This window comes from Arachis duranensis, chromosome 4 (genome assembly GCF_000817695.3).
Source record: "Arachis duranensis cultivar V14167 chromosome 4, aradu.V14167.gnm2.J7QH, whole genome shotgun sequence".
Classification (NCBI taxonomy): domain Eukaryota; kingdom Viridiplantae; phylum Streptophyta; class Magnoliopsida; order Fabales; family Fabaceae; genus Arachis; species Arachis duranensis.
Window position 1 is genome coordinate 37406495 of NC_029775.3, and position 16455 is coordinate 37422949.

At 28.3% G+C, this 16455-nt stretch overlaps 1 protein-coding gene across 1 annotated transcript; it reads left to right on the forward strand.

Moving 5' to 3' along the window:
* Positions 1–1834: 1834 nt before the first annotated feature.
* LOC107484169 (probable sulfate transporter 3.3) lies at positions 1835–11435 on the forward strand. Its single transcript, XM_016104786.2, has 14 exons — positions 1835–2005; positions 2253–2301; positions 3062–3269; positions 4108–4279; positions 4389–4454; positions 4562–4675; positions 4772–4888; positions 5850–5976; positions 6066–6352; positions 7161–7351; positions 8435–8514; positions 8635–8711; positions 9999–10177; positions 11356–11435. The coding sequence occupies exons 1-14, from the start codon at positions 1850–1852 to the stop codon at positions 11408–11410; spliced, it is 1878 nt and encodes a 625-aa protein (XP_015960272.2). The 5' UTR covers positions 1835–1849; the 3' UTR covers positions 11411–11435.
* The last annotated feature ends 5020 nt before the right edge of the window (positions 11436–16455 follow it).

A 16455-nucleotide genomic window follows, 5' to 3' on the forward strand; every position in this document is an offset into this window, starting at 1 on the left:
ATTGTACACATTATACGCTTAGACCATTGGCTCCCTATATTTTCCCTAAATAATTACTCCACTGTTAGAGAAATTAATGATTTTTATGTTAACACTTAAGTGGACGATGTTATGATGCATTTAGGTTTCATTTTATCCACAACCTCTATACATACATACAACCGTTAAAAAAACACTCCCTCGAATATCTCTCACCCTCTCATGTTAACCCTCCCACCTCCGATCCTCCTCTCACTTCAAAGTATTTGGTGATGAAAATGTAGCGAAAAACTTGTTCACGTAAACATTTTTTCATTCTTAGTCATACACAGTTGACAAATTTGTGTGGTTAACTCCGAAGAAAATAAGAAACGAAAACTTCCCTTAAGGCCTTCTTTCCCCCTCCAACTCTTCCTCTTCTTCTATTCCCACATTTCCATTCCACTACTACTATCCACTTTTTCTTAGCCATATTACTTATTATTGTTGTTCAAAATATATTTAACATTAAAGCACGGGGAGGGTGCATTATTATTATTGCCCTATTATTGCCATGATGCTCAACATTCTGGTAGGTTTCAATGAAAAATTGAAGAATGTTATCATGCGAGGGTGATTTAATTTTGACGAAGACTATGAGAATTAAGAGACGCAACGATGGTGGTGAGTCCAAATCTTGAACATGCTTGTCATGCACGGTATTTAATTTATATGGCTGTGGTCTATGTCCATGTACGATTTGCCTGTATTTGCGTATCAATGAATTTTTAACTCAAAAATATTAGGTAGACACAAAAAATAAATAGTTAAATTATTTGTGTATTAATATATATTTGTTAAATTTATTTTTAATGTGTATCATATATGGTAATTATTTTTTGTGTCAGGTTATAAAATTAAGTAGTCTAAATATTTAGATGCTCATATTTTTTTGTTTAGCAAGCTATTTTTTTGTTTGGCATCAGAGTTCTATTTAAGAGTTTAAGGTAATATTCGGAAGAGAGATAAAGACGGAGACTGAAAGATTAAGTCACAGTAGATATAAAGTAGATGACAGACTAAAATAAGAATAAAACTTTAATTTAATTTGCATAAAAAGGTAAAGTTAGAATTAATTAATTAAAATGAGAATATTTTAAGTATAAAATATTATTAAAGTTTTAATCTCTATCTCCAAAAATTTTAGTCTTTCTTATTGAAATACTAAAATTTTGAGAATAAAAAATTTTAGTATCAATATCTAAACCAATAAATATGATATTAAGTTCCAGTCTTTCAATCTACATCTCAGTACCTCATCCACTTAAACAATCGTTGAAATTTATATTTCCTTTTATACATATGTAATTCATTAGCCGACAAATTTTTAAATAAAATTAAATTTACGACAAATTAATCATTTATTGTTGAACTAAAAAATAGTGTGAGAAAAAAAAATAAATTAGAGAAAAGATGCTCATATATAGTTATTAGTAGTAATCATAAATTAGTGAAAATAATAAGTAATTAAGTTTTGCTTGTACACTTGTTTTAAAAACTATTTTAATTTATTTTTCAGGCATATACTCATAAAAGAGTAAGTAGCCAATGAGACCCACTCTTATTTTTATATAAATATAAGTGATCATGTTATATGTACATACAAAAGTTAATCATTAATTTATATAAAGTATAAAATATATATTAAAAATAAATTAAATAATATATATATTTATAAATACATAATAACTAATTTGATAATAATAATAATAATTGCATGGAAGAAGTGAGAATGGACGTGCAGTACCCGCCAGTTGTGGCACCACCTCATAAGAGCAGCCTACAGAAGTTGAAGGTCAAATTGAAGGAAACTTTGTTCCCTGATGATCCAATGAGACAATTCAAGGGTCAACCATTTGGTACAAAAATAGTCCTTGCTGCTCATTATGTGTTCCCTATTCTTCAATGGCTCCCTCAATATAGCCTCAAACTCTTTAAATCTGACATTATTTCTGGTATCACCATTGCTAGCCTTTCAATCCCTCAGGTTAATTAGTTACTCATTAATTTATTATTCTTAATTACTTTTACTTTTAATTTTGTCTATAATATTTATTGACAAAATTATATATTTATGTATAAATATATATTATTATTAACTTATTTTTAATATATATTTTTTAATTTAACTTATATTTTATACCAATAATTAATTTAGTAATTGATTTTTAATATACACCTACCATGATTGATTTATTAATTATCCTTCAATGATGGTTATTTTTTTTTATCAGGGGATTAGTTATGCTAAGCTTGCAAGTTTACCTCCAAGTTTTGGACTTTGTGAGTGCATATATATTTCTTGGGTTTATAATTAAATAATTATAACTTAAAAGTTTCAGAACACATATTAAAAATTATTAGGAATATAATTTTAAGCATTAATGACATAAATATTATATAAAATCATCGTCTAATATAATTAATTTCACGTTTTGAAGATCATTAAAAGTTTACCATACAAGCATGAACAAATAGTTTTTCCTTTTTTATTAATGTATCAATATGTAATGAGAAATTCTTAGAGGTCAATAATTTTAGTAATTTTAGTTATTATTTGACTAGTCTAAATATTAAATTATTTTTAATAAATAAATTTTATTAATTTATGCTTAATAAATATAAATACAAACTATATATATTTTACAGACGAAATTCTTATAAATATAAATTAAATTATTACTAATTAAATACTAATAAAAATAATAATATTTACTAACTATCCAATATTGGCATTAAAATTTCTCTTGCATGTATAACATTGCTCATATATAATTATTGAATACACGTATAAATTAAACTATTTTTTTAGTGGTGCATTAAAATTAAATCCAATTATTAAAGCTATATACATACAACTATAAAATAGAATTATCTATATTGTTACAGGGAGGAGAAACTTTTCTTTAAAAAATAAAAAATTAACGCACACCATTTACACGGTAAAATGACAAGTATATGAATGTTGTGTTAGGAAGTTTGGGCTATTTAATTTAGTTGAGAATATAACATAGGTTGGTTTTGCATGTTTTATTTATTTCAGATTCTAGTTTTGTTCCCCCACTTGTGTATGCTGTTCTTGGAAGCTCAAAGGACCTTGCAATTGGTCCAGCAGCTATTACTTCTCTTGTGTTAAGATCCATGCTTACGCAACGAGTGTCTCCCACATCACAACCTCATCTCTATCTTCAGCTTGCTTTTACTTCCACTCTTGTTACTGGTGTCTTTCAGGCAGCTCTTGGTATTCTAAGGTTAACATATCTTTCACTTTTCTTCCTATCTCAATTCCTAGCTGTAGAGTAGGGGTATCATGTTTACGGTAGAACATTCAAATATATTTGTTGGAATAGGAAATAGATCTTTTTAATTTTTTTTAACACTTAGAGAATAAAGTGTAATTTTTCATTATTAATTTTATAAATAGAATTAAAAATAAATATAGAAAAAAAATAAAAGATAAAATTAGATAATTGATATCATCCAATTTTTTTTTCAATGAAAAGAATCCACTTTCGTTAAAATATGATATCATATATTTAAATGTCACCTAAGTATTAATAAGATGTTAATTTTTTTCTATGAAGATATTTGGGTTTAAATTTTGATTAATTTGTTTAGTTACACTTTAAATAAAAATAATATTTTTATAACATACTAAAATCAAATTTTATAATTTATCATCTAATAATAAAAAAATAAATTTAAGATCTTTTTTGTCGTTATGATAGCTTTTTAAAAATAATATTTATTAGGAATATCTTTTGTTATTGGCTTAAATTTTTAGAAAAAATAATTTTATAATATAATATCAAAATTTTTATAAGCTAAAATTTAATGGCTTCAAAAAAAAAGTTTAACATAAGACAAAAAAAAAAGCAATCTATGCACATTCATCTAAACTCAAAAAAAACTTAGATAAGAAAATATTTTAAAAATATAAATATTTATATACTTCTTCTTATTAACTTAAATTTATTTGTTAACAATATCATAATGATATTTAAGTGTGGCACTCATCATTTAACAGCTAGTAATTTGGAGTAGGTGGCTAAATAAAATCTGATGGACTATTATAACAAACAATTGCAGGCTTGGATTTATCATTGACTTTCTATCAAAGGCCATACTTGTCGGATTCATGGCTGGAGTTGCTGTAATTGTATCTCTGCAGCAGCTTAAGAGTCTTCTTGGAATCACAAATTTCACCAAAAAGATGACCATCGTTGATGTATTGAGTTCTGTTTTTAGCAATATTCACGAGGTTAATTAACATATATATAACTCCCTCTAATATTATATATCATTATTATTTCAATTTTCTCACACATGAATCCTATTCTATTTCATCTTTAATTTTGGGTTCTCTGCAGTGGTCTTGGCAAACAATAGTAATGGGCGCTGGCTTCTTGATTCTACTACTACTAGCAAGGCNATTGGCTAAATAAAATATATATTTATATACAAATATATAGTAGTTAATTTTTAGTATTATGTAGTATTTTTGGACTTCTTATATTGATAATTAACGTACTTGTAAATTCAGAGCTTAAAGAAGCCAAAATATTTCTGGGTCTCAGCTGGAGCTCCTCTTCTGTCAGTAATAATCGCAACTGCCATACTTTTTGCAATTAGGGGTAAACATCCTGCCATTGTTGTTGTAAGTATGATGCAATATAAATTCATGATTACCATATGTATGTAATGTAATTATATTACTAAACAAATGTATGTATATATTTATATGTATTGGTAGATTGGAAAGCTTCCAGAAGGAGTAAATCCTCCTTCAGTAAAGATGTTGTATTTCGAAGCAACTCATTTAGGACTGGTCATTAAAACTGGGATCATTGTTGGTATTTTATCCCTCACTGTAAGTTTACAACTTATATATGTCAGGATTTTTTTTCAATGCCTTAACTTGGATTATAGTAACTAGTGTACTGATTCACTCTTTTATATATTAAATGTGCAAACAATATTAAAAATTCAATTAGTTGTTGAGATGATAAAAGTTTATATAAATCTACTTAAAGGTCTTTAGTTTAAATTTTGATTACATAATTAATCAATTAACCATGATATAATCTTTTTTGTAAATTATAAAAATTACTAAACATCAAAATGTTTTAAAATTCTCTCTTCATAAATTAGAGAGAGAAAAGGGATTATATGTACATATAATAATTAAAAAAAAACAATGATGATAAACTTTCTTTTTGTATATATGGCAGGTGCTTGGTGAGAAGTGAATATGAAGAGTGATTGATAAATATAAATATATGAAAAAATTAGATAATAATATTGGGCGATAAATGATCTAGTAGAGAGAGTGTAGTAATATTTTTTCTTGGTTTTAAGTAGAATAACACAAACAGAATCTCTAATGACTTTCAAAAAAATCTCAAAAAAGTATAAAAAATTTTACTTATTTTTTATTTTTTGTAATTTTTTATTGTGCAATTAAAATTACAAAATATAATTTTTCTAGTCACAAAAAAAAACATATATACAATTTTTCTAGTAATTTTTATAAATTGCAAAAAAATTATACTTTGATTAATTAGCTAGTTAAATTATCATAACTTTGATTAAATTAGGAGTTAATATTAACTGGAAGAAGTTAATTTATTTTATCTAGTAGTTATGAAACATATCTCAAAAAATAACACATCTTTTATTTTAAAGAGAGATGAGTAGAATTCATCTAATAAAAAATATTTAAAAAAATGTTAGATACCAATTTTTTAAATATTGTCATTATATAGTATAGTATAAATATTGAAGTATAGATATAGGATAGATTAATGGTAAATAATAATTTTTTGAAACAGGAATCTATTGCAGTTGGAAGAACATTTGCAGCTATAAGAAAATACAAAGTGGATGGTAATAAGGAAATGATAGCTATTGGGTTGATGAATGTAATAGGATCCACCACATCATGTTTTGTTACAACAGGTATTATATAGTACGGTCTCTAATTATTAAGTAAAAATGTATGTTAAATAGTTGAGTAACAGATTAAACCATCTATTTATATATTTCAGGATCATTCTCTAGGACGGCTGTGAACCACAACGCAGGGGCAAAAACAGCGATGTCGAACGTAGTTATGTCGGTGGCAGTGTTGGTGACACTCTTGTTTCTGATGCCATTATTGCATTACACACCGCATGTGGTGTTGGGTGCAATCATAGTAACAGCAGTCATTGGCTTTGTTGATATACCTGCTGCTTACCGTATTTGGAAGATTGACAAATTCGATTTCGTTGTCATGTTGACTGCATTCTTCGGTGTCATTTTTATCTCAGTTGAGTATGGCCTAGCTCTTGCTGTAAGTTTCCACATTCATCATATCCTCTAAACTTTGATTCACATCTAATTTATTTCAACCATAGTATATAGTCACAGTATAACATATATGTTAAAATAATAATATTATATAACTAACAAATATTAATATTTTAAGTTAGTATTTATCTAACAATAATAATTTATACCTATAGTTATGGAAGTTTGTATCTATATTTATCAGAATTTATATATATGAATCGATAAAAATTTATTTATTAAAAATAATTTGGTATACTAAAATCTATTGGCCATCTAAGATTTTTTGTATGTTAAAATACACATTAAAAATAAATTAAACAAAATATATATTTATATAAATATGTATTTATACATAAATACATAATAAATAATTTGATAAATGATTTTTCTTTTTGGTACTTGTTTTGATATAGTAATTAATTAATACATATTGCCATATTGGTACAATAAAAACCTAAATGAATAAAAAGCGTGGTTTAAAGTTTAAACTTTTTTAAAATGTATGATTTGATTCTGTAGTTAGTTTTCTTTCAACTTTACTTCTTAAAATAATTATGTTAATAAAAAACATTTTTTTAGGATTTAAATTGTGCATTTTGAAAAAATAAACTACACATAAACAAAGTTCAAGAATAAATTGCATTTTTTTTTCAAAAAAACTAAGGTCCCAAGAAATTTAAGAAGCCTTATTATAGTAGCACCCTTCTTGGAGGTTGAATATTTGAAAAGAAAAATCAAATTATGTGAAAGTTGTTTGATTCATCATTATGATTGACTAGAGGAAATGCTGATCATGGTGATGATATCAGGTTGGTTTATCAATCTTAAGGATCCTATTGCAAATTACAAGACCAAAAACAGTAATGTTGGGGAACATACCAGGGACAAGATTGTATCGAGATCTTCACCATTATAACCAAGCTACAAGAATTCCTGGTTTTCTCATTTTAAGCATAGAAGCTCCCATCAACTTTGCCAACATCACCTATCTCCAACAAAGGTTGGTTTAATTTAATTTTAAAGAGTAAATATCTAATTTAGTCTCTATCCATTTTTACGAAAGATAAAGCAGTTTCAATAAAAAAAATGATATAATTCCTTAACTTTTTTATTTTAAATAATATAATTCTTCTATTAAAAAAATTATTAAATAATAACAAAAATTAATTTTGTTAAAATTTTAAAGTTTTACAAAATTCTTTTCACTATTTAGCAATATAACTAATTATAATTACTATTACCACCATCTTCTTCATTCTCATCATTATCACTTCTACCTTTATTATTTATCCTCATTATTATCACTTCTACCTCTATTATTTTTATTATGTAATCACATTTTATTATCATTGTATCTCCTCGACCGTCATCATCACAAAGATCAATATTATTATCAACATTAATATTCTCTTTTTTTATTTCTTATTGGATGTTTTTTTTTCCTTTACAAGATATTCATACTATAATTATTTTTTTCTTGCAACATCATTTTTATAAATAGTTTTTCTTCACTTAACTATTATTGGTGTAGAAATTTTTAAAAACAAACTTATTAATAGTTTTTGAGAGTTTAAAGCCCCAACAAAATACAAATAGAATAAACTTCCACAAAATTATTTATTATTATTATTTAATGAATTTTTAAAAAAAATCGTATTATCCCAAAATAAAAAGATTGAGGATCAAAGTATTCTTTTATTTTTTTTTACAGAAATTACTTTGTCTTTTGTAAAAATAGACAAAAGCGGAATTGGGTATTTATTCTAATTTCAACTTTACGGTCTTTTTATCTCACTAAATTATTATATTGTTTTCAAGTAAATCAAATTGACCTATGTAAATTTCACTGCAAGTTAAACTAGTTACCTAAATTTTGATGGAGTCAAATTAGTTTCTAACCTTTTATTTGTCTTCATATCATTTGATTATCTTCAGTATAGATATAAAAATGACATGGAGAATTTGATTTAATATGAAAATTTGATGGATCATCAATTTAACTAATAGGTGAAATTTCACGATCAATTTGAGCATTTATTCGTTAATTTTCTTTCGATTGATCAATTGTTCACATTTATTCTAGGACTTTGCGATGGATTGAAGAAGAAGAAGAAAGCATGAAGGATAACTCAGTTTTTCAGTTTGTGATATTGGAGATGTCAGGTAGTACATTATTATTGTGAATAACTATATATAATATCTGTTTGTAATTTTATCAAACTTTACTTCTTGCGGATCATAATACTACGCAGTAATAACGACAAGACGTTTTGGGATTTTCAGCTGTGAGCAACATAGATACAAGCGGAGTCTCACTTTTTCAAGAGCTGAAATCAGCATTGGAAACCAAGGATATTAAGGCATGAATAATGCTAACTCACTCATACATATTCTCATATTTTTTTTTGGTGACTGTACATATTCTCATATTATATCAAATATCATGCGCACATAAAAAAATATAAATATATATAACGGTCAAATAGATATAAACCAGTGACATATGTTACTTTACTTTTAATTTTCTCCCAAAAAAAAATAATAATAAATAAAAAAATTGTCTGAATTTTATCTATTGAGAAGTTAGAAAACGAAAAATAAGGACAAAATTATAGCTTTTCTATCTTATATATAGGAATAATGCTAAATAAATAAGTTTTTTTAATTAAGCTTTTAATTATTTTTTTTTCTCTTCTTCTTCATCTTCTTCTTTTTTTTTTCTTCTCCTTCTCTCTTTTTTTTTTCTCTTTCAACAAGTTTTTTTTCCTTTCTCTTTTATATTGTTTTACATTCATATAGAATTTTTGTATTATTTTCCAAAATTTTGTGTTGACTTTAAAAAATGTCTGTGTTATTAGATTCAGATTTAAAAAAATAGATGAAAAAAACTAAGTAACCTGTTTGACATATGTTTAAAAAAAATATTCATTTAGTACTTTTTTGTGTGTAATTTTTGTATATCTATTCTTTTGTATATGAAATATTTAAATTATGGTGGTGAGAAAATTAAATATGATTGGTCAGTTTAGTTGGGATTATAAATTAAAGAAGCTCAACTGATCGATCCACTTCGCTATAAAATTCAATTGAGAATAAAAATAATCAAAAATTGGTAAAGCAAGTGAAACATTAAACTAATTTGATTTTTTATTGAAAAATAGGTTTAAAAATTAAATTTTAGAAAGATTAATTTATACCATATATTGTTTTTATTTGAAAAATATATTAGAGATTCATCAGAATTTATTATTTTTGACCATTATTTTAAATCACCAACTCAATTCTTTTAATTTAGTAATTCAACAACATAATTTAACTTATATTTTTAAAAATTGATTGACTAATAATTAATAATAAAAAATAAATTTTAATAATTCTCTAACATTTCTTATATATTCTCAAAATATTGACTTAAAATTCAAACTAAAAAAAGTGATGAATACCTTTCTCAACTATTAAATGGGTTTGTGAATTTATAATAGATAACTACAAAAATATTTAATAACAAAAAAATTAACCAAAAATAAATAAAATTTATCTTATTTATATTTATTAATTATTATTAAAATTAATAATATTAAATAAAGTAAATTTGAGCTGTTTTTTTGGTGTTCCTTGACTAATTAAGATGTTGTGATGTAAAACAGCTAGCATTGGTGAATCCTCTTGCTGAAGTGATAGAAAAGCTGACAAAGGCAGATGAATCTGACAGCTTCATTAGAGAAGAATACCTCTTCTTGTCTGTTGGAGAGGCTGTTAGAAAACTTTCATCAATAATGGAGAACCCCCCTTCAGTCACCATGCAACAAGAGCAGCCACCTTACATGTAAGTACCAACAATATGCACATCCATTAAAATCATACTGATCAATTTTTTTTGTTAAAATATATTTTTTTTTCTCTAATATCTTTAAAAATATCTATTTTTAGCATTTAATTATTTTATTTAATTTTATTTTCAACGTATTTAATTTATTCAATTTTATTCTTAATATTTTTAATTTATATCAAAATTATTTTTAAAGGTTAACTCTATCTAAAATGTTAAAAATAAAATTAATTTTAACATAAATAAAAAATATTAAAAATAAAAATAATAAAATTAAATATTAAAAATATAAAAAAATACAAATATTAAAGATTTTTTTTGTCATACTATACCACTTTTATTAACAAATCATCGAAATAAATCAAAAAGACCACTTCTATAAAGACATTAAAAATATTTTTTTAAGACATTTACATGTGTTATGATATTATTGGACATCTTTATTAAACCGGTTAATAATTTATTTTTTAATAAACCAGAACAAAATCGATTTATTATAGCAATAATAATAAACTCAATTGTCCGCATTATAATTATTAGACCCGATTTGATCCGATTGATTTACACAATCTAAACCGAATCATGTTTAAATTTTTTGATAAAAAGACAAATATATTTCTGATTTTTGTTTTAAAAATACATGATCCAATGGATTATGTAAATTGATCGGTTCGACCGAATCTAATAACAATTGAGTTTATTGTTATTGTTGTAAAAAATTCGATTTTATTTTAGTTTATTAAAAATAAAAAAATAACTGATTTATTAATACGTCAAATAATAATGCAATACATAAACGTCTTTAAAAAAGATATTTTACGCGTCTTAATGGGAGCATCCTCGATGAACCAATACCATATGCCAACAAGATCATTGAAAAGCGCCGCATTTAGAAATAGAGGATATTTTTCGGATTTTCTTGTATCTTTTCGTTCGAATTTGCTATTACTATTCACGAAATTTGAAAGGTACAAAAGGAATGATTCAAGAAAATTTGAAAAAGATTCTATTTTCAAATGTGGTGACACGTGATTTTTGGATGATTTTGGGAATAGTCTTGCTGACATATATAGTATTGGTTTATTTTGGTTGTTTGTTATATACAATTTTATAATTATATATGCTTCTTAAATTATACAATGATTATGAATATCCATAATATAATTTTTGTGCAGGTCCCCTCCAACAGAACTCCCAGTAGAGTCGCCTGAATACTCTAACAACGTTTAACTGCGTAGTGAACTGTGGAAAATTGGTATGAAATTCAGCCATTTCATGTTATTGATTGATTGCCTTCATGTGCTTTTGTGCACACATGATCACAATGAAATTAACTAGTGAATATTGTATACACGAATCACAAATAAAGAGATAGATAGTCATGTATATAGATCAAGATATTTGTAAGTTGTAACAATTATAATAATATTGTATTTATAGGTTTTTCAAATATTAGAATAATTAATTTAGTTAGTGATGTAGTACTACATGTATTGAGAATCACTAAAAGTTTATTACTGCTCTTCAATTTTGATACTACACTTCAATTTTCCTGTCACACAATGCATCCGTCAGAGTAATATTTTAGACTCAACAACCCTGAACAGAAATAACAAGGGTACTCTGGATATATAAAACATTAATTAACTACCAATCAATTACGATATATATTCGTTTATTACAAGTATAATTATTCTACTGTAATAATTTGATTATTCTGGAATTAGTTATTCAACATAGTGACTTATTTGATAATTAATATCTAATGTACGTAGGCATTTTTTGCAAAAATAAAATAATATCCAAGCTTATTTTATTATTATTATTATTATTATTATTATTATTATTATTATTATGAAAGTTACCTGAAACAGATAGATTGGACCTGGACATGGGTCCAAAATTCTTTTGGGCGCTAAATTCGACGTCTTTATAGAAAAGGTGTTGTCCTCCAATGTCTTGAGGATGGAGGTGGTACATGCAAGAAAATTTTGATGTTTAAGTTAACAAAGATTTTAGATAAGATTTTATATAGATTAGAGTTGAGAAATACCTCAAGTGGAAGGGGTATTTATATAATTGAATGAGTGACTTAGTGGCCACTCTTGTAACCTTCCCTCCTATTTTAGTGGGTAGTTATCTTCTCCTTTTTTTTTTCTAGAGGGTTGTTGAGATATTATATTTGAATATATGAGCATCTTTGTACATGTAGTTAAGGTTTTGTACTAAAGTCGATCCAAAGAGGTCGGACACGCAGCCATTGTAGAATTCAAGCCTTATATGCTTTTGGAACTGGCTTTCAATTTTGAGCCAAAGTATGAACAGTGTCCTGCTCGAGACCAAGTTCTTGGAAGTTGGACTCGAGCATCCATTTAAGTCGTGGATGTGAGTTAATCAGGTCGGCTTTCTCGACGTGTTTTAAGGATCCAGGTCGAAAAACTCGACCTAATTTTTTAAATGATGTGACGTTTCACCTTTTGTAATATTTGCACGCTTCTTCGATTATATTGGTAACCATGCGCAACGTTTAATGTGTAAGAACTTAGTTTTTGGTAAACAGACTTTCCTGCCTATTTTAAAATTTACTTCGCAAAATTCCGAACCATGACCCTATAAGAAATAGAGAGGCTGGCCCAATGGTAAAAAAAGAATTAAAGAAAAAATAAAAAATTAAATAGAAAAAGACCATTAATAAGGTTAAAATTGACTTTATGACAGCAATTAATTCTCCAAAGTCAAGTTTGACTAGTAAATAATAAATATTAGTTTACCATTGGTTTATTTTCCTCACTAGAGACTTTTTGAGCAAGAAATTCACTTTTAGTGACGGTTTTGTGTGTGCTAAGAAAAACTCTTCTAACCGAAAACTTCAAAACCAGTAGTAAAAAAAAATAATGAATTTCTACCTTGGTAATTGTGTTCCAAGATTAATATTAGCCATCCATTCATAATTTATTTCTTTAAGAATAAATCTTAGCCATTAATTATTTTACCACAGAAAAATTTACTTCGAACCGAATTTTTGACTAGTATTCTGCAAACGACTCCTAGAGATCCCAAATATTCTTATTTGCCACCCAAGTAACTTGTCTCTCTTTCTCAGCCTCTGGGTCGAGACTATCTTAGCCTTTCACTCCGCTCTGCTGTATTTTTAACCTCAAGTAACTAACTACGGTTAACTGTTGATAAGTTTGACACGCAAGTGCTGACCAAGCTTCCTCGTTTTCATGCTCCTTATTCATTGAAGCCCAGCCATTGACCACGAAAATTCTAGCCTCTTTTTACTTTCATAAATTCAGCAAGACTTTGATTTTTTATTTAAGAAAAGCATTGGCCACAAAATTCACAAAACACTTTACATATTTTTACACTCTTTTGACCGAATTCTTGAGAGATAAAGAGAGTGATAAACCCCATTTTTAAGGTTTATCTTGTGCTTAATTTAGAGAATTTTATCAACTTTTTCCATACTTATTCAATGAAATGGCATGGTTTCATGATTTTCTTCTAATTTGTGCTTGAGTGTGAAAACATGTTTTTAGGCCCTTAATTGCTAATTTTAATTCACATTTGATTCCACTAGATGCCTTGATGTGTTTGTTTGTGAACTCAGGTTGAAAAGGCTAGGAATGGATCAAGGGAGTGAAGAGAAAAGCATGCAAAGTGGAGAACTGACTCGTACGCGTGGAAAGTAAAATGCCAATTGACGCGTACGAGTGACCCATGCGTACGCGTCGTAGCTCGCATGTGACATCATTAAAATGAAAACGTTGGGGGCGATTTCTGAGCTTCCCAGGCCCAAATCTAACTCATTTCTGAGCCTATTGATATACCCCATTTTGAGGGTTTATCTTGTGTTGATTTTAGGGGTTTTATCAATAATTCCACACGCTTTCTATATGAAAATACAAGACTTTGTGTTCCTTTCCTAATTTTGCCTCATGGATGAAAACATGCTTATTTTGCACTAAATTAGATACATTTCTAATCTTCTCTTGGTGCCATTCGATGCCGTGACCTGTGTGTTAAGTGATTTCAGAATATAGGGCAGGGATGGACCGGAAGAGAGAAGGAGGACGGGTACAAAGGAAGGGAGCATGAGAATTGAACTTTGGAAATCTCAGCATGAGCGCGCGCGCGCACTTGACGCGTCCGCGTGGATTGAGCAGTTAGAAGTCGAAGCCAAGAGCCAAGCCACGAGCCGGCTTGCGTAGCGGCTAGGCCATGATCTTCGTGGGCGCGCATGCGTACATTACGCCTCCACGCACATTACAAGATGCCCCGGTGGCGCGCACGCGTACATTGCGCGTGCGCGCCGATGTTCGAATGTGATTTTTTTAAAGAGCCACGTGACTTGGGCATGGAGGCAGTTGGGAATCCCATTTTGGGAAAGTGCCCTGGCGGGAAAAGCTTAAGAAGACCAAAGGAACAAGGGTTAAGGGACTTTTAGCTCATTTTCTAGATTCTAGATATTTTGGAAGATAGTTAGTTACACTCTTGGAGAAGGAGAGAGGTTCCAAGCTCTCATTAGGGTTCATCTTCATCCAATTTCTGAATTTTCATTCACTCTTTGGTGAGATCCATTGCAATTCTCAATTCATTTTGTTCATGTCATAGATCTTCTTCTCCAATCTCCATTAGTGTTTGTAATTGCTCAATTCTCATAGATCTTAGATTCAATTTTGTAGTTTTGGATTTAATCAATTCCTTTAGAATCTCATTTCCATTGTTGTTCCTTGTTAATTGTTATTAGTTCCTTGTGTTGAAATACTTTTAATTCTACTTTCTTCTCAATTTTACTATGACTTTCACTCTTGCTCATCAACTGTTTGATAAAATGCCAACACTAGTTATGGAGTAAAAGTTTCTTACTTGGCATAGGGTTTGGGCCATTAGAAGAAGTTGAATAGTCGTGTCAATTGTTGATTTGGAATTAGGGATTGCTAATTGACTTGGAGTACACTAAAGCTAGATTTCCATAAGGTAAGGCTAGGATTTGTAACTCAAGTTGATTACTCTCATTTGACTTTCCTCTATGCCTAGGGGTTAACTAAATGAAGCAATGCCTAATTGTTGTCATCATGGAAGGAACTATAAGGATAGAATTTCTAATGCCAACCTTAAGCCAAGTCTTTTAAGGATTGATTGCTTGTTTTCTATTTCACTAAAACCTTCAAAGAATCATAACAAGGCTTCCTAATCAATAAGATGCACACTCTAGCAATTCCAAGGGAGGACGACTCGGGAGACTAGTACTCTCGGTTATAGATTGTAGGATTGTTTGGTGCGAAGTTTAAGTGTCGGTTAGACTATACTCACGATCATATTCCTCATTGAATTCTAAATCGACATGATAAATTTCGTTTATCAAAATGGCGCCGTTGCCGGGGATTTTGCTTAGTATGCCATGTTATTGTTTGGAATAAATGTGTGTATATATGTGCATAGTTGCATTTCATTGTAATTTGTTCAAGTGACTAACCCCTCATCGTTACCATGAATCTCACTTCCCCTTCATTGCATGACGCGTTCACAACCGAATCCGAGCTTAGTCCCCTTTGATCCGGAAATAGAACGAACTTTGTTTCATATTAGACAAGCTCGGAGGCGGCTAAAGTTTGGGAAAGGTGAAGAGGTCTTTGATGTGTGAAAAACGATCCAACACAAAACTCACCGGCAAGTGTACCGGGTCGCATCAAGTAATAATAACTCACATGAGTGAGGTCGATCCCACAGGGATTGAAGGATTGAGCAATTTTAGTTTAGTGGTTGATTTAGTCAAGCGATTCAAGTTTTAGTTGAGTGATTTGTGTTTAACAGAAAGTAAATGACATTAAATGTAAAGGGGGAAGGGAAAAGTGCAGTAAATTGAAGAACAGAATTGTAAATGTGCAGAATCTTAAAGAGCAAGGAAGTAAATGACTGAAACTTAAAGTGCAAGAAACTTAAATTGCAGTAACTTAAAGGGCAAGAAAGATAAATGACTTGAATATAAAAGGGAATTGAGGAATGGGATTGCAAGAGATTGAGCAGAATTTAAATCAGGAGCAAGTAGCATTCAAACAGAATTGAAATAAAATGCAGCAGAGGTTCACAGAAGAACCAAGAGTGAATTATGATCTCAGGATCCCAAGGGCTTAGGTAGCAGAGCCTAAAACCCAATTTCCTTCCCAGATCTGAATTAACTAAGCAATTGACAAAAAAAAAATTAAAGATAAAGCAGTAGAAGAACAGAATTGAGATTCAATTATGCAGAAAATAAAATGCAAAGAGCT